This window comes from Balaenoptera musculus, chromosome 7, assembly GCF_009873245.2.
Source record: "Balaenoptera musculus isolate JJ_BM4_2016_0621 chromosome 7, mBalMus1.pri.v3, whole genome shotgun sequence".
In the NCBI taxonomy this organism is placed as follows: domain Eukaryota; kingdom Metazoa; phylum Chordata; class Mammalia; order Artiodactyla; family Balaenopteridae; genus Balaenoptera; species Balaenoptera musculus.
In genome coordinates this window covers 51430945-51457249 of record NC_045791.1, presented here as the reverse complement: position 1 = coordinate 51457249, position 26305 = coordinate 51430945, and the positions used below count along the sequence as shown (strand labels likewise).

Here is a 26305-nt window from a genome sequence, read left to right as displayed (position 1 = left end):
AGAGAAAGCCCTCACACAGAAACGAAGACCCAACACAGCCAAAAATAATTAATTAATTAATTAATTAAATTAAAAGTGTCATTTAAAAAAAAGTTCAATATATATTACTTATTACTAATCTAGTCCCTCACTACAGGCAATATCTACTTCTTCCTTTGCAACAATATGTATTGAGTCCTTTCTGAGCCCTTAATATGTGGTAAGTGCCATTCATTCTCATTCTCACTCTCTTTCACTCTTGTTACTTTTTCTCACACAAACACCCAAAATCTCCCTCTTGCTCATCCTTTAAATCAAATTAAAGCTTTACACCAAATATGCTGGATCCAAATCAAAGATTCAATGAAGAGACTATTTTTCTGGCTCAAATATGATGTTGCTCATTTTATAAAGAAAACAAATGAACAAAATCCCAACAGTAAGGGTTTTACTTGCTTTCGAGGTCCCCCACAATCATGCTCTAACAATACTGTCTCCATATTAGACAAATCTAATAACATTACTCTCCCTTCAAGTGCTCTTAATGATTAAGCATTTTTTTTATACAAGGAAAAAACAAAATATAAATACCTTTGGTGTTGCTGCTTAGTTTGACCCTCTTTCTCTTGCCCAGACCTTGACTCCCATCCTGATCCTCCTGGAGAAAAACAAAATTAGCATTATCTATAGTCCTATTCATGAATTTATACATTTTATGTAAATATAAATATGCTTATAAATTATGTTAAATATAAAATATAGGCATGCTTACATATTATTAACCAACGATTTTATGTATTTGCTGTCATAAAATATATTTTAATGCTGCTAACTTTAAATTGAAAATTAAATTTAAAATTAGCATTATAATTAAAATATATAAAATATATAAATATAAAATATATGAAAATCCTTAGGATTAAAATATAAGAGTTCTTGAACTTAATCTGTGCTTCTAATGAAAGACTCTTAAATACCCCAAAATGCCAAAATAAAAATTTTCCTAACCTTATAAATATAATATCAAAGAAGCTAAAGGTGAGGAGGGAGCAGATTAGCATCGGAAGGAAGGGGAGAAGGAGAAGACGGTTAAAACAATGAATAGAGGAAAGGCTTTGAAGAGTCTAACACAAACAAAATGAGTTCAAGAGATCAAGTTCTGAAAAATAAGTATAGCATATTAGAAGCTGGAGTTGACAGTCAAAAAAATAATAATAAAAACAAATTAAAATGTGCTTAGGAAAAAAAGCCAAGAAGAAAATACATGCATTTCTGCTCACATGTGATATATCCATTCCTGAAAAAAACCTCACATTAAAAACAACAAGGCAGACTTCCCTGGTGGTGCAGTGGTTAAAAATTTGCCTGCCAGTGCAGGGGACATGGGTTTGAGCCGTGTCCAGGAAGATCCCACATGCTGTGGAGCAACTAAGCCCACGAGCCACAACTACTGAGCCCGTGTGCCACACTACTGAAGCCCGCGCGCCTAGAGCCCATGCTCTGCAACAAGAGAAGCCACCGCAATGAGAAGCCCGCGTACCGCAATGAAGAGTAGCCCCCGCTCGCCTCGACTAGAGAAAGCCCACGTGCAGCAACGAAGACCCAACAACAGCCAAAAATAAATAAATAAAATTTTTAAAAAATTTTAACTAAAAAAAAAAAAGTCTTATAGGAAATAAAAGGGTGAGGGGCAGACCACTCACAACCTATTTTGTAACCTAGAAAGTTTGTAACCAAAGAAGTAACAGAAGCAATAATCAGTACCTGGGGAGGTCATTTGGATGCCCAGGCAAACATCTTGGAGTGATTTGAGGCTGTCTCAGGGGATGTTAACCTACCACAACAAAAAAGTGGGAAGCTGGCTGGCTGAGACAACACAGAGGGGAGAGGAGCAGAGGAAGCAGCCTGCTACTAGAGAAACCAGCAGTGAGGCTAGCGATGTGCCTCTTAGGGAGGGGGCCATGGGTGCAGATGCTCGTTTCTGATTTCCTTTGAATGTTGCTAAAAAGGTTCCTGCTGCCTTCACAGTTCAGGGTTTTTTCCCCTCCAGCTAAAGGATATGATTCTACCCCACTATCCCAGCTCTCCTGAGCTAGGAAAGATTGCATAGGAATCCAAAACTTCCATGTTATACTGACAGCTTTTTCCTATATTTCCAAACATATATGAGCCAACTGGTATTATAAAGACATGTGGTAGCATTTTGGCACACAGTCTGTTGTGCTAACCAATTATGTTGGTGGCAGGTTAGAAGCATGGTACAAATTCCCAGACACTTGCTCAATTAAATCAAATCTCCAAAGCAGAAAAGCCTCGGCTTTAAGCTGCTGCTCTGCCCATTGGTGTAGTCTCCTTGGCCTGCGCACCACAGACTTAACTCCAGGTTTCTGCCAAGTCCAGCATCAGTCCTCAGGACCAGTCTGGGGTTACCCAAAGACACTACTTAGCTCAGTCATTCAGCATTTACTAAGCACTTCAATATGCTCTCCCTGTTAATTCCTACCAAAGCCAGGCCTCTATGGTCTACCTGGCAGCAATACTGACAGTCAAACTACACTCTCCTCTTCCTCTGCCACCCTCACCTTGCCCTTAGAGAAACTCAACCAGTATGAAATTTGGAGCCATAAAAGACAGACATAAGAATGTAAAACTATGCCACAAGACCCAGAAGGTTCTAAAATTTGAGATTTTAGCTAACAGCCATTTATGAAACTGCTCTCCCAGCCCTGAGAGAAAAGAAAAAAAAAAGAAAAAGAAAAACTTCTAATGTTATATTCCAGGTTAGGATTACTTCATAATTTCAAATACAAACTTCCTATGAAAACAGTATCCTTGATCAAGCAATAGTCATGGCAATACAAGTTTTATAAATTTCCCAACCTTACACTTTAAAGGACAAGTAAAATTAGCCAAGCAAAGGAAAGGAAAGTCATTCCAAGAAGACACCATGAATAAAAGCACAATGATAAAAGTCTAGAAACAAAGATCAGCTTGACATCATCATAGATATCAAACTCAGCTAGGAAGGGAGTTTATCTCCATCTAAACTGGTGGAAAATGTGTACTCTTGTACATCGCTTGAGAGAGTATATAATAAAACTATTATCCTGAATGGCAATTTGTCAATACACATGTCAAAAGTCATTAAAGTATATCTATCACTGGAACAGAAATTCCAGTTCTAGGAATTTATCCTGAAAAAATCATCAGACAAGTGAATAGGGACTATATGCATAGATACTCATCACAATGTTATTTATAATAGAAAAAAAAATCTTTGGTTTCCAACAGCAGAGCAGGGGATTAGGTAAATAAATTATAGCACACATATATCCTATGAAGAAAAACAATACTAGAGGGCTTCCCTGGTGGCGCAGTGGTTGAGAATCTGCCTGCCAATGCAGGGGACGCGGGTTCGAGCCCTGGTCTGGGAAGATCCCACATGCCGCGGAGCAACTCGGCCCGTGAGCCACAATTACTGAGCCTGCGCGTCTGGAGCCTGTGCTCGGCAACGAGAGGCCGCGATAGTGAGAGCCCCGCGCACCGCGATGAAGAGTGGCCCCCGCACCGCGATGAAGAGTGGCCCCCGCTTGCCACAACTAGAGAAAGCCCTCGCACAGAAACGAAGACCCAACACAGCCATACATACATACATACATACATGCATACATAAAAAGAATGTAGGCAGACAAGAATAGCATTAAAAAAATAAAAATTAAAAATTAAAAAAAAAAAACACAATACTAGAGCACTATATTCACTGTGACCAGATAAATGTTCAAAAACTATTACTATAAATGAGAAAAAAAAAAAAACATGCTATGAAGAATAGCATATGGAGTATGAAACCATTTAAGTACTGATAATACACACAAATAAAATCTCTTAAAATATACCCCTTGCTACAGATGTTCAAAACTACCATTAGTAAGAACAGCAGGTTACTGAACAGCATATATAGCATGGAGCCATTAAAATATACTATATATAGAATCTGTTAGAATATATTTATTTACAGTAAGTCACCTCTAAGTGATAAAGTAATAGGTAATTTCATCATCTTTTTGCTAATATTAATTTTCTATTTATTCAACGATGACAATGAATTATAGCTTTAAGCTAATAAATATGTTTTTAATACTAATTCTGATTGCCAATCCTAACTACAACAATCTGCTCAAGATAATGGATTACTGTGTTACCTATTACAAGTCCCATTTTTTTTATTTTAAGAACAAAACTTTTAACAAACAGGAGTAACTTCCAGTGGTGGGATATTCAGGCATTAAGGAAGATGAAAACAATTCCGTTATCATGACAAGACCCCACCCACCCCAAATTCATGATAGGGAGTTACAGTTCTTTCCCATTTATCCATGAGAAAACAGTACAGAACCCTGGGAGAAAATGATGGTCCAGCGGACAAAAGAGGAAATAAATAACCTCAACCCAGACAGCATTTGTACAGCCCTCAGAAACACTTTCCAAACCTTAACTAGTTCCTGGGCACAGAAGTAGACAATATTGCTATGTGTGTTTCAGGCATAAAATACATATACAAGTCCAAAATGAGAGAAGAAGACCACCCCCCCCCCAAAAAAAAAATCAGATTCAAACTCCTACCCTGCAAAATTTACAGATGGTTTTTCAACCCAAATTAACCTTTCTTTCTTTCTTTGATGAATTTACTGGACAGATGAAAAAAAATGTGAGCTCCATAAAACGAAGTCAAGTAAATTCACAGCTGGTTAAAACAATACTCAGAGAATGTTAATACAGAATACACAAAGCTAAAAGGAACATTTAACATATAAGGTTATAAAAATAAAATCCAAAGGAGATCTTGAGAGACTAGAATGAAATGAAAACAACATTTATGTAAGCCACTGTAATATGAGACTGTTTGCTTTAAATCAATTCTACAAATACAAAGCAGAGAGGGAGCTCTCAAACTTGTCTGAGAGGTGAAGGGGTGGGTGGGGTGGGGGACCTGGGCATTTCATTTGACCACTGGGGCTCCCGCGACAGTCTAGCATAGCTGCTAAAAGGCTAACAAAAAACCTTGGGCCTTAAGGAAACCACAACATGCTTCATGACAAGATGTCCTTATGACTCTATACCAAATCAGATCATAGATTTTAAAAGGGAATAAACAGATGAAAGAGCTATGAACAGCAGGGGTGTCTTAAAGGGGTGTCTTATGGGAGTAAAAATTAAAATATTTCTACAGGGGAAAACAAGAAGAAATGTGTGAAAATTGTAATATTTAACACAGTATTGAGAAGAGATTCCTAATAATTAGAGCTATCAAACAAAGGAACAAGTTGCTTCATAAACTGGGTAAGCTCCCAACCACTGGAAGTGTTTATGGAGAGGGTTACCAATTGTCAGGAATGTTGTAAAATCAATTCCTAAACTGGAAAAGAAATATATTAGATATTTCTAAGGCCTTCTCACCAAAAGTTTCTGTGATTCCCCACCCCACCCTTTACCTTTAATGTAATTTATGATAACTAACTAATTAAAATCAAATCTTATAAAAAAAAAAAAAAATCAAATCTTATACCTCAAAATAAAACAGTATTTTTCTTTTACCTATTCATTTATGAAAAGCTACTCTGGCTTTCAATTTCAATAATCCTGCTTTTGCTGCAAGTTTTGACCAAATTAGTTTTAACTTTTCATTGCATTCTACCTTGAATAAAGGCAAGAATATCGACAGCACATCTACATAGTAACTTATTTTATTTTGTTAAGTGCTTATTTCTCAGTTATGTAAGAGTATGCAAAACAGAAGACTAGAGGTAAACAAGCAAAATTAATAAACAATGGTTATCTCTGGATAGCACAGCTGAAGGTAAATGTTTTCTTTTTTTATTCTGTTTTTTTCAATTTTTCCACAACAAACATTTATATTTTTATAGTTACACAGGGGGTAAAGTGTTTTAAATGATTTCACACAGAGATTAATGATCTGGTCATTGCACACAGAAAAATGGACATTGCTATGGTAATGGCCACAGTGAATATAATCTTTCCTTGAAAAGCTATCTTGATCTAAGAGGTCCTATTTTCTCTAAGAAACTCTCTATTACACCCACGTACATATAATTCTAGAGATAATTTTCTTCTGAACTGAATTATGTGATGGTTATAAATAAATCTAAACAAAAAAATGAATAAACACAAATTTACATTTTAAAATACTTAATGAAGTTAAAATGTGCTCCTATTTTCTTTTCTTTTTGGTTCCATACAACACAAAGAACATTTTCTACTCTTATTACATATTAGCTACACAAAAAAAGAGTAAGAAATAGTAGTATGAAGAATGTCATGTGTATAAATAGCCCTGCTGAGTACATAATGTTCTCTTACTCTAGGGACAGCAGGGACAAATACCTGACACAACTTGTGTGAATAAAATTAAGTAGACAGTAATACTATACCCATTCAAGTAAAACTTTACAAATAGGGAAAATCTTGCTGCTGTTAGAGTTTCAAACCTGTTTCTTCATTTTTAAAACAAAGTGGTAGGACTAGATTACCCCTAGGATCTCTTCCAATTCTAACTTACAACATTTTTTAAATTGTTACAATTCCCTCTCTATAGTAGTTTTTGAGATGTCACTGCCCTCTTCTCATCCTGTCTTCCTTTTTATATAATTTGTTAAATTATAAGAATGAAATCACAAAAAGGGTTTGTTCAATAATCCCATGGGCCTGTAAGGTAAGGGTGTAGAAATTCCAATCCTTAAGACATATTCAGCTCTTCATTAAATTTCAAATATAAATACTAAAAGCAAACAATCATTTGTGCCTGTAGTTGCAAAATAAAATGCAATATGGCTTTAAAAGCTTTAACGAAATTTTTAAATGGCATAAAATAGGTTTTTGTTCAAGAACATCTGTATCTGGGTACTCTTCTTCTATCATACTCTTTCCATCTACCTTATTCTTTCATCTACTTTCTCCTTTATCTATTCCATCCTTTATTAAATTTAATTTGCTTCCATTTTCACCATTTATATATGTAAAAAGTGCTTTGAAAAGAAGTACAATACAAATTTAAAATATTAATGTCATTAGTTTTTTTTAAATATCATTAGTTTTTAAGTGAGTAGGTGGAAATTCTTGTATTTTCCCTCTAAATATATCACACTAAAACTCAATTAACTTAATTCTTATTTATGATATCTAGGCACAAAAGGAAGCTTTTTCCATGTAGGTCACTGGTCCTATTAAAATAATGTTTCTCATTTAAAAAATAAAAGCAGAATAGGAGACCCCAAGAAGAGATTAGCAGAAGAGTTACACTAATTTTATGATTTCAGTATAAATTAAATGCAAATTTATAATTCCAGTATAAATTCAATAATTTCAGTATTAATTAAATTCAAAACTATATTTTGTTCCTTAAACTGCAATGAATGCTTGTAAAATTTTATTATATCCCCTTTTGTTTTACAAAGGTAAAGATCAACTTTTTTAAAACTCTTACAACTTCAAATATAAGCTTTCACTCTCTTGAGGTACAATAATAACTACTATACTTAAGGAAAACTTTGTGATCTTAGTTAAAACCCTACAGTAGCCATTTCTAGCTACAGTGGTATTTCATTACCATGTTATAGTTTTTCCCAACAGACAAGTACCACTGAAATAGATGGAAAAATACATACTCAATTATTGGTATGTTATTTAGCTATAATCACGAGTCATTTCTAGAATATCAAGAGAATCCAGGGAAAAGAATGGCAAATGTCACATACTGGTTGTGGAAGTTTTGAAATATATTTACAAATTCTTTGACACTCCTCCCTTCGAGAGACAGGATTTACCTCCTTTGCCATTGAATCTGAGCCCATCTTAGCAACTCACAAGGAACAGGATGCAGTGGAAGTGATACTACGTAACTTCCAAGGTTAGCTCAGAAAAGGCTCCACAGCTTCTGCTCTTGAGCTACTCATCCTGGGAGAAGCCGTAACTATGTGAGAAGTCCCAACAACTTGAGACCACCATACTGGAAAAGCCACATGCAGGCTGAGCTCCCTGTGCACAGTCAGCATCAACTGCCAGCTCTGTCCATCAGCCGTCTTAAATCTCCATCTCAGCTGAGCCTTCAGATGACTGCAGTTGCAGCCAACAACTAACAGGAATCGCATGAGATAACCAAGTGAGAACTGCCTGGCTGCCATTCCCAAATTCCTGAGTCAAAGAATTGTGAGCAAAACAAAAAATGGTAATTTTAAGCCACAAAGTTTAGGACAAATTTGCTGTATAGAAATAATAATAAGAACAGTGGCTTATCGACTTCACATAAAAAACTCAAGACCAGCAGGGAGGAGACCTAGCGACCATTTGCAACTCCACTACTAACTAGACGAAATTCACTTGCCTGAGTGAATCAGTTAATTCTTTGGAATTCAGCTTCCTCATCTATAAGAGAGTTAGGCAAGATGAACTTTAAGGTCTCTTTTAGCTCTAGCATTCATTAAATTTTTAAACCTGCAAATTGCCTCCTCCTGATTCTCATTTTTGTTTTGTTATATTATACAACTTTTCCATTTCTAACTCAAGATTTGACTTTGTAGTATATAAGTCAATAAAACATAAATGAATTTTTTGTATAAAAAAATTATGATCACAATCTTAAAATAGAAAATTTCCTATCACTAAAACCCTTCTATGATTGGCCCTGGGTAATGGTCTTAACTTTGTACTTTTCCATACTTCTCATTTTAAATATGTGTGTGTGACTTTTATAATCAGAAAAATAAATCTAATAAAATTTAAGATATGCTTACCCTGTAATCTAGCAATTCCATATCTTAGAGAACTATTTGCACATCTGCACAAAAAGAAATATAAGCATTGTATCTTTAATTAAAAATTGGAAATCATAAAAATGATTGGATAAACTGTTGTTTATTCATATTTCAGAATACTGGCAAAACAACTACAATGTATTTGTGTGATATTTGGGTAAATTTTTAATTTAAATTTTTAAAGATAAACTTCATTACTCTTAAACCATGCTTTAATAAACTATTTCCTCTGGAAAGATGAGCAGAAATGTCTATCATATGACCTATGATAGCTCAAAACTTCAGTATTTGAATCCCTTCTACATATAAAGCACTAGGACAGAAAACATTTATCAGGAGCCTAATATGTATCTGGTTCATAATAGGTAATCCATATGTTATCCCATTTAATCCTAACATTAGAATTATCACCATTTTTTCATGAGGAAATTGATGTTCAGAAGTTTAAAACCTGGCAGAAGGCACAGCAATATTATGAGGCAATATTCAAACTCAGATCTGCCTAACTCTGAAACTCAAATTTCTCTTAAAGAAAAACCAAAATAGATATCCCTTCAATCCACTTCCAGCTAAACAACTCTACTTCAAATTCTTAAGCTTTCAGATGTCCAAATGACCCCATTTTCATCCCAATTGGAAAATATGATAAATAAACTATAAAAAGTAATTTTAAATAGACTAAAAGTTTAATTATAAAATATGATTTAAAGATCAAAAAGTCTTACTGTTTTTAAATATATAAGTTAAATATAATTCACATACTCTAAAAGTAAGTGTTCTCAGCTACTATTATAAAAATAGTGTTTTATGAGAAAACATACTGAAATGAAGTATCTTTTTTAAATGAAGTATTTTGAAGTTGTCACCATCAAAAAGCATTTACTACAATATTTACACTGAGACATAATCATAATTAAGAAACAAATGATTATATAAATTATATTACACACAGAAGTTGCTGAAACAAAGAATCTAAGAGAAGTGAACAGAAGGAACAGAAGAGAGGACCTAAAAAGAACAGAGTAAAAGCAATGGTAATGAGCAAAGAAAGGCCTATTTCAAATCCTCTGATATCCCTCGAGAAATTATTTCTAGAAGAAATTCAAAAGCCATCCCCCCAGCCCCTCCCCCCACTACACACAGGGATCTCCTTCTAGCACCCTACCGTAAAATATGGTGTTGCTGCAATGCAGTTATGTACAATTAAAGTAGCCACTGGAGATTTAAAAGCTAATCTGGAGAGTTTAGGCCAACAAATGACTGTAACGTTTTTCCTACATAGAGGAAAAAGTATCTATACTGAAGATCAGCTTTCTGCATTCTCCAAAATCAAATTCAATTCATAAAAATAAAGTAGAATTATTAGCAGACCATTGGATGCATAAAATAGGTATACTAAAATAGTATGAAGGTTTTAACCTACCATATAAACACAAACATAAAACTAGATTTTTATTGTTCTAGATCACATGAGGATGTTTAGATTATTTTAATAAAGTGTTTTGTAATATCACTAGACCATTTCATCATGTAATAAATAGTCTTCTAAAGTTTCTACTGATGGGACTTCCCTGGTGGTCCAGAAGTTAAGACTCAATGCTTCCACTGCAAGGGGCACAGGTTTGATCCCTGGTCAGGGAACTAAGATCCAGCATGCCACGCAGTGCGGCCAAAAATAAATAAATAAATAAAATAAAGTTACTACTGACAACAGATTCAAGGTTTCCTTCCTGTCTCGCTGGCTTTAGCCAAGGAAGGGTCCCCCTGCACCCATTCATATTCAACTCCTAGTATTCCGAAATCTCGCCTTTGAGAGATCATTCCACCTCCCCACAAAATGCCCTTAAAGAAAGCAGAATAACCAATTTAAAATCATATGTCTATCTATTATCTAATCACTTCCTTCTTCGACATGTGAAGAATTAGCATTCTTACCCCCATTACTCGCTTCCCTTAGCTTCAAAACAAAATTATTACTGTTTTAGTCAATAGTGTATATATTTTTGAAAGTCTATTTTAAATATCAGCAAGTTTTCCCCATTTGTCATTACAGCAGCAGTGTTCTTAGAAGTAACTCTTTAAAGCTAAAAAAAAAAAAAAGCAAAAATTATAGCTAACCATTTACACAAATTTTTTTAAATAATTTTATTTTAATTTATTTATTTAACAAACATACATATAGTGTTACAATATGCCAGGCACTACTGCTCTAAGTGCTTACATATATTAACTCATTCAATCATCATCATAACCCCAGGCATTAAGTACTATTATTACCTCCATTTTACAGGTGAGGAAGTTGAGGCATGGAGAAGTTGGTACCTGTCCAAAGTCACACTACTAATTGGTACAGAAGCCAGATTCAAACCCAGACACTCTATTTCCAGAGTCAAACTCGGAAGCAGTATACTAAACTACGTAGGGACTTCCCTGGTGGCCCAGTGGTTAAGAATCCTCCTTCCAATGCAGGGGATGCGGGTTCGATCCCTGGTCCGGGAGCTAAGATCTCACATGCTGCGGGGCAATTAAGCCTGCATGCCACAACTACTGAGCCCACGCACCACAACTACAGAGCCCGCGCTCTCTAGAGCCCACACACCAAAACTAGAGAGAAGCCGGGCCACAATGAAAGATCCCACGAGCCGCAACAAAGATCCCACGTGCCGCAACTAAGACCCAATGCAACCAAATAAATAAATAAATATTTCAGAAAAATAAATAAATAAACTGCCTATCCAATTTGTTGAAAACTCTTTAAAATTGTTAGTCCAGGGACTTCCCTGGCGGTCCAGTGGTTAAGACTTCGCCTTCTGATGCAGGGGGTGTGGGTTCGAGCCCTGGTTGGGGAACTAAGATCCTACACGCCTTGCGGCCAAAAACCAAAACATAAAACAGAAGCAATATTGTAACAAATTCAATAAAGACTTTAAAAGTAAATAAATAAATTTTTAAAATAATAAATGAAATAAAATTGTTAGTCCAAAATGAGACTCCACAAAATGTTGCATTTTGTGGGAGCCTTCTTAGAGGGGAAATATACTATTACAAAGTTTAAATTATAAGGCATTAGATCAATTATAAGACCTCCATAAAAGAAATCATGTTTTCAAAAGAAGGATATTTGGCTTAATTCATATGATATTATCAAATCAAAATGGGTTTTCAAAGGAAAAACATGTAAATGTTTAAATGTTTAAAAACGATTTAGTTTTTAAAATTTCAATCGTTAAATATATAAATCAATAAAAATATGAAATTTAGGTTTTACAGAAACCAAGATTATAAACAGATGTAAGTCAAAAACCAATATTTGCTTATAAATTGTATACTAACAAAATACAGGAATGTTATAAGGAATTTATTAGAAATATTTATTATTAATAAACACTATAAAAGTTGAAATTACAAATTTCAAATTGACATTCTATTTCCCAGTACATTGCTTTTTTTTAATAACCTTTGACATATAAGATATAACTTTATTATGAGATTAGAAAAGAAGCTACATTTCACATTCTTCTAGTAAATTATTCTAGACTTAGCTAAATTTTTTAAAAACAATTTCATTGTGCATATGACAACTTGGATAAATTTGGGGATATTTTCATAGGAGAAATATCTCTATGTCTTTCTATCTCCCATTTCTAAACTGTGAAAAGAGAAATGAATTTACAAACAAGAAGTAAAAATCTAGTTGTAGTTCTCGTCCTGTCACTAAGTAACTGTGTGACCTTGACTAAGTTATTCCACTCTGGGGTTCAGTGTCCATGTCTATAAAATGAGGAATTCCAACTAGATAATATCCACAAATCTGTATGGTAGTTCTAAAACTTTTAAAATTCTACTTTTAAAAAGTTTCAAAGGTTAAATCTCACCTCATCTGAAGAATCTAGTTGTCCCAATGTTCCTGTTGCACCTGCAAAACCTTTGGAAAGGAGAAAAAAGGTTGCCCTTCATAATTGTTATATATTGCTTTACTTTAAAATTATTTTGAGACATAACAATAACAAAAAATAAGTTTTGTTAAGACAACTCATTCTAACAGTTATTTTGGCAGAATTCAACATTTATCTTTAATAAATTTGAGCCTAATAGGCTTATACTTCAATAGGAAATCTCCAGTGAAAACCCAGATTTAATAATCACACACATGGTGTTTCAGAAGGATTGCTTTCTTTTACTTTTAAACCATGGTTCACTAAAATATTGAACTACTAAACTTTAGGGCTACTCTTAAATAGCAACTGCTATATTTTTCATGAGTTAGAACCAGAACCTCTGATAAACTAACCGAATTCCGCTTAAGAAAAATGAAATATCGTCTTTGACCGACTCTATCCTTTCTTGCTTCCAAATCTTTACTACTTTTACTACTTTGTTACAAAGAATGACACAGCACTTAAATTTCTTCAATGAGTAATGTTTGAAGGGTTTTTTGTTTTAGTACAGAAAAGTTATCATTGTTCAAATTAAATATTTAAACAAACCTTGAACTGCCAGAGTGCTAGTGCCAGCAGATGGTTCTTGTATACCATATACAAGTTTATCCTCAGGATATGTAAGTCCAGAGCTCTTCAAAGCTATAAGGTATTTTTCATGACTTTTCCTTGCATAAGCATTTTCTCCAAGACCTAATATTTAAAATAAATTTAAAATCAGAAAAAATATTCCATTCAAAACATAAGTACAGCCATCTCAATAACTAATGTATACACATATAAAATAGATGAATATTCTAATGGAAGGGAAACCCTAGAATGAATAATATAAGATAGCTTCAGACAACATTTTTGTGCTCATGTTTGGCATTAACAATCTCAGAATGCACAGCATGTTTATAACAAATAATGAAATCCACTAAGTAACTGGGCATCTAGAATATGCCAGAGATTACATACAAAATACAGGGGGTGCAAAGATTAATAAGACATGATTCCTGCCTTCAAGGAACTTAAAATTACTGTAAAGAAAGGCAGATAATATGGTAAATGACAATTATGTAGCAGACTTCACCATCTGGTTTAACAACCTGTGCTCTCATAATACCGTATAGCCAGACTTACCCAAAGCAGTTTTTGGAAAGGCTTCCTAGAGAAGATAATGCCTGAGTGGAATTTTCAAACAGTAACTGAGATTACTAATTTCTGTTTTACCAAGCATAAAATGTTTTTATAATCACAGTTAAGGATAAAAGTATAATTTCTACGGAAGTATCAGTTAAAACAAATTTATTCCAAAATTTTGAGAAGTTTAGGTTCTAGAATTAAACAATCCTAGGTCTTTCACTTTAGCATTTGGGCATATTAATGCCAATTTTGTCTTCTGTTTTTTAATATATTATGGAAAATAGAATAACAATAAAATAAAAATACTGACATTTGAAAGTTCTTTAAAAGGAAAAATTATTCTCTGTCTGAAAGCCAAGTTACCATGTCATTTGCCACCTCTTAAGCAGATTATATATCTTTAATTAAGGTTTCAATCTCTCTGATTATAAAAATATATAGTAATTGAGTTTCTTTAGTATTTGTTGAGCTTTTCTCAATTTCCTCTCTTTGCTAGCCTCAGTAATTGCAATAGATTAGTTTTGTTTTTTAAATCTCTGCCCAATGTCTGTCTGGGATAGTTTAAAAAAAAAAACAAAAAACAAAAAAACCTTCAGCACAGATTAAACAGATAGGAATACATCTATCCTTCAATTCAAGTCCAAAACTAAAAACAACCACAGTTAGTCTATAAAGAATAAAGGACTTCTAGGGGTCCTATGTAAGAAATGACTAAATGTCTCCTGAATAATAAAGGCCATGTATTTATCTCAATAATAATATATGAAATTTTTGTAATACTTTTAATTAACAAAATACACTTCATCAACCCCTTACAACAAGCCTGAGAAAAATGAACATATTATCACCATTTTTATAAGTGAGGAAACTGAGGCTTACAAAGATATAATAACCAGTGAGTAAGCAAGCAGTGATTAGAAATGAACCTAGACTACAAATTTTAAACTTCTGAATCAAACCTAATGTAATTTCCATCACTACAAGTTAGCTAAAGATTTCTGTTGTTTTGTTTTTCAATTTCAAGAAATAAGAATTTAAAAGAATTGTAGAACGAAAAGAAGACAATTACCATAAATCATTCTCAAGGAATACATTCTTACAATGATTAAGAACAACTTGCTGTTCTTTTTCCCAACAGTTGATAGTTTCTGAATAAAGAACCATATTCTAGGTTGAAGAAATAACAGACTTTCAGGTATAATTCTGATATCTCTCTAGCATCATCACCAAAACTCAAACACAAGTGACCATCATTTTATCCTAGGCTGCTGCACTTGAGCTTCTGTTCTTGCCTCTTCCCATCTATTCTTCGCAAAATAACAAGCCATCTTTTTAAAGCACATATCTGATCATGTCACTCTTCAGATTAAAATATATCCATGACTTCCCACTACATTCAGGATAAGATATAAAACCTTAAATAGCTAACAAGGGCCTACCTAATCTAGATCTAGCCTAATGTGGTAGCCTTATTTGGGCCACTATCCCCCTACATTCATTTCATTTCAACCACGATAGCCTTTTTTAGTACCTTTTAAAAAAGTAAGCTCACTCTCACCCATAAATATTTCCACATGCTGGTCCCTCTGCATGGAATCTAGGAGGTGCCTAAGTGTTATATTCTTTATAAATATTTATCATGTTTGGGGTTCAATAAGCATCCTGAATCTATAAACCAATGTTTTTCATCCAATTTGGGGAATTTTAGTCATGATTTTTTCAAATGTTTTTTTCTGCCCCATTCCCACTCTCCTGTCCTCCTGGGAGTCCAATTACATGTACATTAGGTCATCTGATTCTATCTAACAGGTCCCTGAGGCTCTGTTGTGTCTTCTCTCTGTTCTCTAGATTGAATAATGTATTAATCTGTCTTCAAATTCACTAAGTCTTTCTTCTATTCTCTCCAAACTGCTGCTAAGTCCATCCAGTGAACTTGTCAATTGCATTCTACAGTAATTGTCAGTTCTAGAATTTTTTTTGTTTACATTTCTTCACTAAGATTCCTGATCTCTTCACTCATTAACATCATATTTTCCTTTACTTATTTGAACATATTTTCCTTTAATTTCTTCAACATATTTATAATAGTTGCTTTAAAGTCTTTAACTGCTAAATCTAACATCTAGGCCATTTCAAGGTCAATTTCTATTACTGTCCTTTTTCTTGGACATTCTAATGACATGTTATCAAAGATTCTGGATTCTGTTACCTTCCTTTGAAGAGTATTAATTTTAATTCTACAAGACATTCAATAAACAGCCTGATCACCTAGAACTCATAAAGACTTGGTTTTATACTTTGTAAGGGGCAGATTTATAGAAAGCCTGAGATTCTTTAAAAAGCCCTGTAAATTAACAGCAGTAATCTCCAAACTCTGTCAGGGTTCTAGGCTTCATTAAGGCTGACCTAGAGCAGAACTTACTCTCAGGTGTGGTCTTCTGGTGTGTCAACTTGATGCCTAGGGTACTGGTAAGGTCTCTCTAGTCTGGTTGAGCTGATACTCCAATGTCTCCCAACACTGCCTAACCTTTATCTTTAAAAGCTGCTTTTAACCCCATAGCAGTAACCCCACAGCACTCTCTAATAAGCCTTAGGTAGTCTCATCCTGTACATGTGTATCTCAGTTCTCAGCCAAGCACTTTTAGGGGTCCCTCATACATGTACCCCACAAACTCTTGCTATTCTGCCCCAAAGATTCCAGTTTCCAACTGTTTCAGCTGCCCTAAACTGTGACCTCTGCCTCCTTAACTCGGCTGGACCACCACGCTCTGCTTCAATACCAGCCCTCTATACTACACTCAGGAAGTTATCCCCAGACAGAGATTCAGAGAATTGTGAGGCTCATCTCATGCTTCTCCTTTCTCTCAAAGATTTACAGTCTTGTATTGCCTGCTGTCTAATGTCTGAAAACAACTGCCTCACATTTTTTCCAGTTTTATGTTATTTATGACATAAGGGCTAGTCCAGTAGTCAGAAGGAGAAAATGTTATCTACCCGGAATCTAACTCCACCCCGTTACCACCCAACTCGCCACATCCTCTAGCTAAATGACTTTCTCTCAATGTTTTACTTCAAATGTCACTTCCTCAGTGAAGCTTTCCCACCTCCTCCATCAATGAAATCAGGTCTCCCTTTTATAAACACTTGTCCTATCCCTTCACAGTTATTTACTACAGTTTATACTTACACAATTTTTTGGTTTGGAGACTTTGTTAATGTCATCTCACTCATTAGACCATAAGCTTTATAAGGGCAGAGACAGGAGTACCTGGCTTACTACGTACCTTCCCTACTCCAAGCTCTAATACCTAGCCCAAAGCCAAGCACACAGTGGGTGCTTAATGAGTACTCACTAAAGAAATAAATACATCAGATAAGACTATCTCTAAATAATAAATGGTTAACAGTACACATAAAAACTTCACCACTCTAAAGAAAGAAGATACACTTCAATTTTCAAAACATGCTGTTCATGAGCCAGCATAAAGAACACTATTTAAACTATTTATAAGATTTTTAAATAATTGATATATTTACCATACTATAAATTTGAACTAAAGGTTTAAAAACTAAATTATTTTATATAACAGTACAAATATACTTAATAATTCCAAGTTTTATAACTTAAAATCTACGTCACTATAAAATCCTAGGCCACACAACACAAACGTTTAGAATAACAAAAATGAAGACACAAAAGTGGTTGCTGTTATTGTCTGGAGAAGGGGAAGTGGAATATAATTATGAATATGTCACACCAAATTTAGGAAACCTGGGTTCTAGTCCCAACTCTAAAATCAGTTAGTTGTGAGGTCTTGAACTGGTCATTTAATTTTTCTGGGGTTCAATTTCTTCATCCATAAACTAAGAAGTATTCTTAATAACTTCCAGCTTTAGCATTCTATTTTTAAAAATCTACATTTTACTTTTAAGTTCTAAAATACACAACTTTTTAATTATTTTAGTAATATAAGTAAATTTTAACTTTCTTCTCTTCTAAATTTTACTCACCAGAAGTCAGATCTTTGTAGCTTTGTTGGTTTGTCAAAACCTGAGTAAGAACAGACCGCATTGCTCCTCCCATTTTAGTTAGATCTTCTAAAAAGGAAATTTGAGGTTCCAAAAGCTGAAGGACTTTGTTAAGGTCTTTTTCTGATGGTACATCAGCTGCTAAAAAAAATATAATCAACGTTCTTTAAAATATTTGCTAAGAACAATATTTTATTCTTTAAAATTATGATGACTTAGATGACAGTATTTTATAATCAAAAAGTTAATATAAGAATTCTCTTTAGAAAGCAGGCACCCACCAAGCACCCAGCCTAGGATAGACTTGTTTAGGAAGTCAGTCCTCTGAGAAAAGATTGATGGGGAAAAGAGATGACTTCATAAGGTATTAAGCACTTAATTTGTGTAAGAAGCATTCAATTTAGGGTCCTAAACTTCCAGATATATATATGTAATCATAAGATCATCTCAAAATTAGATAAACAGTGTTTAAGAAAAAAGTTAAGATCACTCTCTAAAATAAAACAGGAGAAATGAAATATATTGAGATAGCATAAGAATATTAGGACAAAATTATGTCAGCTCTAAATTTAAACCTCTGTAGCAACTAACCCATCCGCTATCATATTCCAAAAATACAGATTCATATTAGCTAGAGGTCAAAGCAACTAAAATGAAAAATATGGATGTTTTTACTAAAACAATTTTAAAATACAAGGCAAGATATGCTGGTAGAGGGGGAGAGAAGAAACCTGGACAGCAACTAAAAAAGAATATTTAAGAGGAAAAGAAAAAAAGATGTTTTAGAGAAACTGAGGTCTAAAAGGAAGAAGTGAATAGAGAGATTTAGAGTTTAGCCATAACTGGTTAAAAGAAGAATACATATAACGGAGCTAACAGGGGGCCTGTGTGCCCAGAAAAGGGGTCATCAAGTTCATTCAATATTTATTCAGTATCTACTACACGACAGGCACTGAGAAGCAGAACTAAATAAGACATAGTTCCTACCCCCAAGGAACTCACAACCTAGTTCAAAGATAACCTGTGAATGAAATTCTAGATAACTGAGTCATGGGACCCAAGCCAAAAAACCTTACTTTCTCAGTGGAAAACCAATACCGTATATTATTCTTCTTTATATTCTCCCCAATGACTTATGTAGTAACATAGTAGATATTTAATTAGCATTTGTTCTTGATTTCCAAGGGCTCTAACACTGGTCTAAGGATGGTAGGGTGAAATGGGAAATGGAATTCAAGGCAACTGTCAAACCACAAGATTATCTGAGCTTCCATATCTCAGATTAGATGATTTCAAGTCCTTTCTTTAATTTTAAACAGTGATCTCTGCAGAAAGTAATGCAGAGATTTTGCATAGACAGAAGAAATTAATGCTGAGCACAAGTGGTAATATAGAGAGGAAAACTTCATGAACCTAAGTTCATGAAACTCATCTTAAGACAAAAAAAGTACTTCCATTCATTCCTTTATGTTTTCAGATAATGGTAACATAATTATCAAAGCTATGTACGTATGTCATCTACCACTTATAACTGCTAAATGTCACCAAGGAAAAAATAAATATAATACACTCATATGAATTACTCTTTGATTAAACTAATGGTAAGCTTTATGGTTCTCACAATAAATGATTTCTACCTACTACTTTTCTAAAATAGAACACTTGTAGTACAAAATGTAAACATCCAAAAAATCTGTTAACTAGCATATGAGAAATAAAATGGAAGGCAATTTCAATAATCCAGCTGGTCTCCACTTCCTTCATTCCAAAGAGAGAGCAGTTTGGGACTAAATCAAAATAGTATTTCTTTCTATATTTTAAGACATACTCTGAGAGGAACAGAAGTACTTGACAAAAGATTGTATATTTTGCTTAAAATGCAAAAGTGAAGAACTATAAGTATTTGCTCACAATGCAAATAGCATGATAGTTCTAGAAATGATGAAGATACTATATTTCTTCACACTTTTAGGATGGAAAATAGAAGATAAACATGTGTGCCATAGTTTCAAATTGGATTTAAGATTTATAGAATTAAATAATTTAAAAGCTCTAAAAGTAATGCAAATGCAGTCCCTTAAATGATAAAAATGCAAATATCACTAAAAAGGTAAAAGACATCATAAAAAGTTAATAAATTCGTTTCATACCACTAATTGATATCTGTAATTCACAATGTCAGACTGAGAACTTTAATAAATGTTATCTAAATACAAATATTTAACTAACACATATTAATCAAGATTGTGACTAAATCTTAAAAGGTAAGAAGAATATCTGTAATTTGCATGGTTTTTTTCTCTTTTCAATACTATTAGGATGCTTATACCCATGCATTCTACCGGTAATATGGGAGTGAGCAATTTGACCCTCTCATAAGTTATTATATATGGAGGGGAATAAAAATGTATAGACCTCGGGCTTCCCTGGTGGCGCAGTGGTTAAGAATCTGCCTGCCGATGCAGGGGACACAGGTTCGAGCCCTGGTCTGGGAAGATCCCACATGCCCTGGAGCAACTGGGCCCGTGAGCCACAACTACTGAGCCTGCGGTCTGGAGCCTGTGCTCCGCAACGGGAGAGGCCGCGACAGTGAGAGGCCTGCGCACTGCGATGAAGAGTGGCCCCCGCTCGCCGCAACTGGAGGAAGCCCTCGCACAGAAATGAAGACCCAACACAGCCAAAAATAAATAAATAAATTAATTAATTTAAAAAAAAAAAAAAATGTATAGACCTCTACAAAAAAGAGGCGGGGGAGGGGAGAGAAAGATATTGGTGAAATTTTTATCTTCTAAAAATCTAAGTTAAAGTCAAACATTCCCAGGACTTCTTAATTATGCTCTATTATAACATAATCACAAATAAAGTCACTTTAATCCCATAAAATAATTATTTCCTCATCTGCAAAAGGCCAAATAAGTTTGATCAGAAACATTTAAGATCCCAGCGGCAGAGATTGCCAAACTGTGCCTACTAGAAGTATCAATGAGGTTATATAATTGATATTTAGTGTGTTTTTATTTAGTCTCTGTATTTCATAGTCATTACATAAAAAATGTTATATGTAAGCAAAAAAATGGTATCTGAAAAAATTCACCTCATTATTAGTGCTAAACTTTGCTGAGAACTTAAAAAGAGTACTAACGAAAAGTGGATTAAACATACCTGGTTCATTATAGCCTTCTCTTAAGTACTGAATAAGACAAAAAATAAATCTTGGAAGAACAAATTCAGACATCATCAGTAAGTCTTTGGGGACACAGGGAATATTTGAACTTGATTTAATTTGATGCCTTTTGCAAAACCTGTAATATGAAAAAGAAAAGAATTAATGGCGATGTCGAATCTGCTAAGAATCTATTACTTCTATTTACAATATCCATAAACAGAATGTGGGCCAATATCAAAGCCAATGTATTACTCTTTTATGATTTTCAAGGCACCAAGTTAAAAGAATATAGTTTTAATTGGTCTTTAAATAAAAATTGGCACTTAGGAAGATTTCTTCCTAATAAAAGACCATTCTAGTTAGATTCCAATTAGATTACAAAACCAAAATCTCATTAAAGACTTTATATTTTTTAACTGCAATTTATTACTTGCAAATATTACTTTATTACTTTTACCCTTTATAAACCATTAAGTACAAATTGATCATTCCCAAGAATTCGCATTTTCTATTCCTTAACTATTTCGAACTTATTGCATTAATGAATAGATAAGTGATATCAATACTTAAAGTTTATTTGAAAAGTTTATACACTTAAGTATGCACATTCCTTCTAATCTTATTTATACTTATTTTAAAGTATGGTTGGTATATCTGAGCAAAAATGAAATAAACTATTCTATGTTCACAATCCAAATAGTCACAAATAAGGTATTTTGTGACCAAACACAAAATAACCACACTGAACACACAACATACCTAGAAAGAAACTTATTATGATGGGTGGAGAAACTATTTTAGCTGAAAAACGTAAGAGATATGGATAGAGAAAAACTACATTCCCAAATGGAAAAAACTTTTATTTTTCTAAAAAAAGTCACTTCCACCAAACTTAATGACATTAGATTTAAATCCCAATGGGACTAAACACAAACTAATTCTAAAGTTCAAATGGAAGAATATATATGTTAAAAAAAAAAAACAGTAAAACTTATAAAAAAAAATTAATGATAGTGACCTAGACTTTAAAACATAGCATAAAGCTAACATAATTTAAGATCTGTAGTAATCTCTCTATAATGACCTATATGGGAAGATAATCTAAAAAAGAGTAGATATATGTGTATGTATAACTGATTCACTTTGCTGTACAGCAGAAACTAACACAACATTGTAAATCAACTATACTCCAATAAAGATTTTTAAAACTTAAAGTAAAATCTGTGGTAATGTGATAACATCAATGGACCACAATGGAGTCTAGAAATAGACTATGTAATGACTATGTTAATCAATGTGGGGGGCGGGGGGGTGTGTAGAAGACTTTCAATAAATTGCTATAGGACAATGGATTCCATGCAGGAGATGAATTTGATCCTTATCTTACACCATATACAAACTATTATATATTCCATACAGATCAAAAATCAAATGTGAAAAAAGTTACTAGGAAGAAAATAAACTATTCCCCTATATTATCTCAAAGAACAGAAGTCTAATAAGTAAGATCTGAAACCAAAAGTCATAAAAGAAAGATAAAAATTGGCTACATAAATCAAAAGTTTCTATGCAGAAAACAATTACAAACTGGAAAAAATATTTACAATAGATAAAACAGATGAAAGATTAATATCTATGATTTTTGACTCTTGAAAAATGGATTAAAATAGAAAATAATTCAATAGAAAAATCAGCCAAAGTCATAAACAATTCACCAAAAAAGTGAATGGCCAAGAAACATATGAAAAGATGATCAAGTTCTCTAATAATCAAAGAAATGAAGTTTATTAAAATAAAAAATGAATAATTAGGGGCTTCCCTGGTGGCGCAGTGGTTGGGAGTCTGCCTGCCAGTGCAGGGGACACGGGTTTGAGCCCTGGTCTGGGAAGATCCCACATGCCGCGGAGCAACTAGGCCCGTGAGCCACAACTACTGAGCCTGCGCGCCTGGAGCCTGCGCGTCTGAAGCTTGTGCTCCGCAACGAGAGAGGCCGCGACACTGAGAGGCCCGCGCACCGCGATGAAGAGTGGCCCCCGCATGCCGCATCTGGAGGAAGCCCTCGCACAGAAACGAAGACCCAATGCAGCCAAAAATAAAATAATTAATTAATTAAAAGAAAAAAAAACTTTAAAAAAAAAAAAAAATGAATAATTAGAGAATCACCATTTTGTGATACCTACTAAAATAACTGACCCATGCAATGGAGCCATTAAAGGAAGGCTTGAGGGGAAATTTTCCACTTAGAGATCAGACTATTACATCCTTATCAATCTCAGTATCACTAGAAATGAGAAAAAATCAGATGCTATGATGCTTGTGAAGTGCAGAGCACCATTTACAAAGAGTTTTTACCAAACAAGTTGACCTTGAATGACACCAAGTCTCTAGAGCTAACTTCCATTTATAAGAAACATAAGAGATAAAGAAACAAGTTAAATGACACCACAAAAAAAAAAAAATAGACAAATCATGAATGTAGACCATTATACAGGACAACTGACTCCATTTCTGCAAACTGTCAGTGGCAGGGAGAAAAAGAAGGTAGAAGGATCACTTATTAAAGAGGCCTGAGAAACCCAATAACCACGTGTTTACTGATTCTAACAAACCAACTTGAAACAGGCATTTTTTAGACAATAGAGGAAGTCCAATTAAGAACTGGGTACTAGTTCGTTAGATGATTTTATTAGGTAAGATAATGGCACTGTGATTATGTAAGAAAATGTTCGTGGATATTTAATAATATTAAGGAATTATCTTGTGTAGGTATGACAGCAACATTGTGGTTATCATTGAATAGGAAAGTCTTGTCTTTTACATGTATCTATATAAATATTTATGAATAAAATGCTACAATGTATGGGACTTGCTTCAGAATAATCTAGTTGGGTGAAGAAAAGTAAGTGGGAGTATACCAAGCCCAGCTTGAGTCGTTAATTGTAGAAACTGGGAGACTGATAAAGGGTTTTCTTATATTACACTCATTAAGCAGAATGTGGGGCAATATCAAAGCCAGAAAAGTACCACTCCCTTTAGATTTTTAAGGCACCAAATCAAAAGAACGTAGTTTTTGATTAAACATCACCAAACAGGGCTTCCCTGGTGGCGCAGTGGTTAAGAATCCGCCTGCCAATGCAGGGGACATGGGTTCGAGGCCTGGTCCAGGAAGATCCTACATGCCACGGAGCAACTAAGCCCGTGCACCACAACTACTGAGCCTGCACTCTAGAGCCCGCAAGCCACAACTTCTGAGCCCATGTGCCACAACTACTGAAGCCCGCACGCCTAGAGCCCATGCTCTGCAACAACAGAAACCACTACAATGAGAAGCCCACGCCCCGCAACAAAGAGTAGCCCCTGCTCACCGCAACTAGAGAAAACCCACGTGCAACAATGAAGACCCAACGCAGCCAAGAAAATAAATAAATAAATAGCACCAAAGGAGTTTTTTCCTAATAAAATGTCATATCAGTTGGGTTATACTCATTGCTTTTATATCTGTCTGAAATTTTCTGTACTAAAAAATTAAAAATTTTTTAAAAGAAAGGAAATATTCATATTTTTTAAAGATGAATAGTGAAGCGTGTCACACAATGTTTGGGATTTGTTTGAAAATACTTTAGCAAAAGAGAAAAAAGGGCAAATGAGGCAAATGTGGCAAAAATCTTGATAAACATTGAGTCCAATGATGGGTATATGGAGGTTGAATGTTCTGCTGTCTCTACCTTTGTGTATGGTTGAAATTTTTGGTAACACAAACATGCTTTTTCATCTTGCAGATTAGGGAAAATTCACTTTACTAATTCATTGTTGGAAAGCATGTTCAGAAATTTGTTATCATACACATGGAAGTGTAAATAGATCCAGTTTTGGGTGTCATTTTGACAATATCTACTAAAACTTAATGTGTTCATAACCCTAGCTTAGCATTTCTATTTCTAGTAATTTATTATACAGAAATAATCCTAAATTTGCAAGATATATCTACAGATATATTCACTGTACCACAGTTTGCAATGCAAAAAAGTTAGAAACAACTCACGTGTTCAGTAACAGAATAAAGATTAACCAAATTAGAGTAGATCAATAAAATACTTTGCATTTATTAAAAAGAATGAGGGAGCTCAACAAGTACTGAAATAGAATTATATCCAAAATAAGTGAGAAAAAAATTACATAGCATATATATATATACACATATATATACACACACATATATAATAATCTCTTTTATACATAAAATTGTGGAGAAAGAATAGAAAAAAATATTAATATATGTAAGGAGAAAAATATTTAGAGAAATGTACACCAAATTTTGTGGAAATTAACTGAAAGTGGGTTATAGCATACTTTTACTTTCTACATTAATTCTACTTACAATGTTTGAATTTTGCATGGCAAATATATGTAAAAGTGTGTAATCAAAAGAAAAAAAATTTACTCCAAAAACACTAATAAGTTATGCCATTCATTTGGCTTTAGTTCCACAATTTGAACATTAACTCTTAACCTTTTTTGACTCATGGACACCTTTGAGAATCTAATGAAAGTTATAACTCTTTCTTAAGAAAAATATACACAGGTGGTCCAGTGGGTAAGACTCTGCACTTCCAATGCAGGGGGCCCAGGTTCGATACCTGGTCAGGGAACTAGATCCTGCATGCATGCCGCAACTAAGAAGCCCGCATGCCCCAAGTAAGAAGTCCACATGCCTCAACTAAGAGTCTGCATGCCACAACTAAGAGTTGGCATGCTGCAACTAAGAGTCTGCATGCCGCAACTAAGAGTTGGCATGCTGCAACTAAGAGTCTGCATGCTGCAACTAAGAAGGCTGCATGCTGCAATGAAGATCCCGAGTGCCACAACCAAGACCTGGTGTAGAATGAATGAATGAATGAATAAATAAATAAATAAATAATTTTTTTAAAAAAGAAAAATATACGCAACACAAAAAAAATAAAACCAAGTGTTCACATACTACTGAAGTCTATCTACTCTTAAGACAGAGCTTCCAAACATCAGGTCAAAAGATTACAGTGTGGAGACATGGATTTCATCAGTCATCAGACTGACAGACCAGGAGGGTCCGGGCAGCCTCCTCAGTTGTCTGTGTGTCCCATCCAAATATCATTTTCATATTTATCATATAATGAAAAAAATTAGAAAGTATCACACCTTAAAGTCCAAATCTTTATTTAAAGGGAAATAGAAACTTAAGAACTTCTTTCAGATGGGGT

The 26305-nt window shown here is 34.1% G+C and overlaps 1 protein-coding gene across 6 annotated transcripts in view; it reads right to left on the bottom strand.

Annotated features, from left to right (window-relative positions):
• UBR3 (ubiquitin protein ligase E3 component n-recognin 3) overlaps positions 1-26305 on the bottom strand; it is a 224368-nt gene that overhangs the window by 158280 nt on the left and 39783 nt on the right. For 4 of the 6 annotated variants that reach the window (XM_036857253.1, XM_036857255.1, XM_036857256.1 and 1 more), the window contains exons 2-6: positions 21065-21204; positions 17885-18043; positions 13295-13438; positions 12683-12732; positions 571-637 (exon numbers count right to left, since the gene is read on the bottom strand). In XM_036857253.1, coding sequence (XP_036713148.1) covers positions 571-637; positions 12683-12732; positions 13295-13438; positions 17885-18043; positions 21065-21204 — 560 coding nt within the window. The remainder of the gene's footprint in view (positions 1-570; positions 638-12682; positions 12733-13294; positions 13439-17884; positions 18044-21064; positions 21205-26305) is intronic. The other 2 variants (XM_036857254.1, XM_036857259.1) reach the window with 1 other exon arrangement.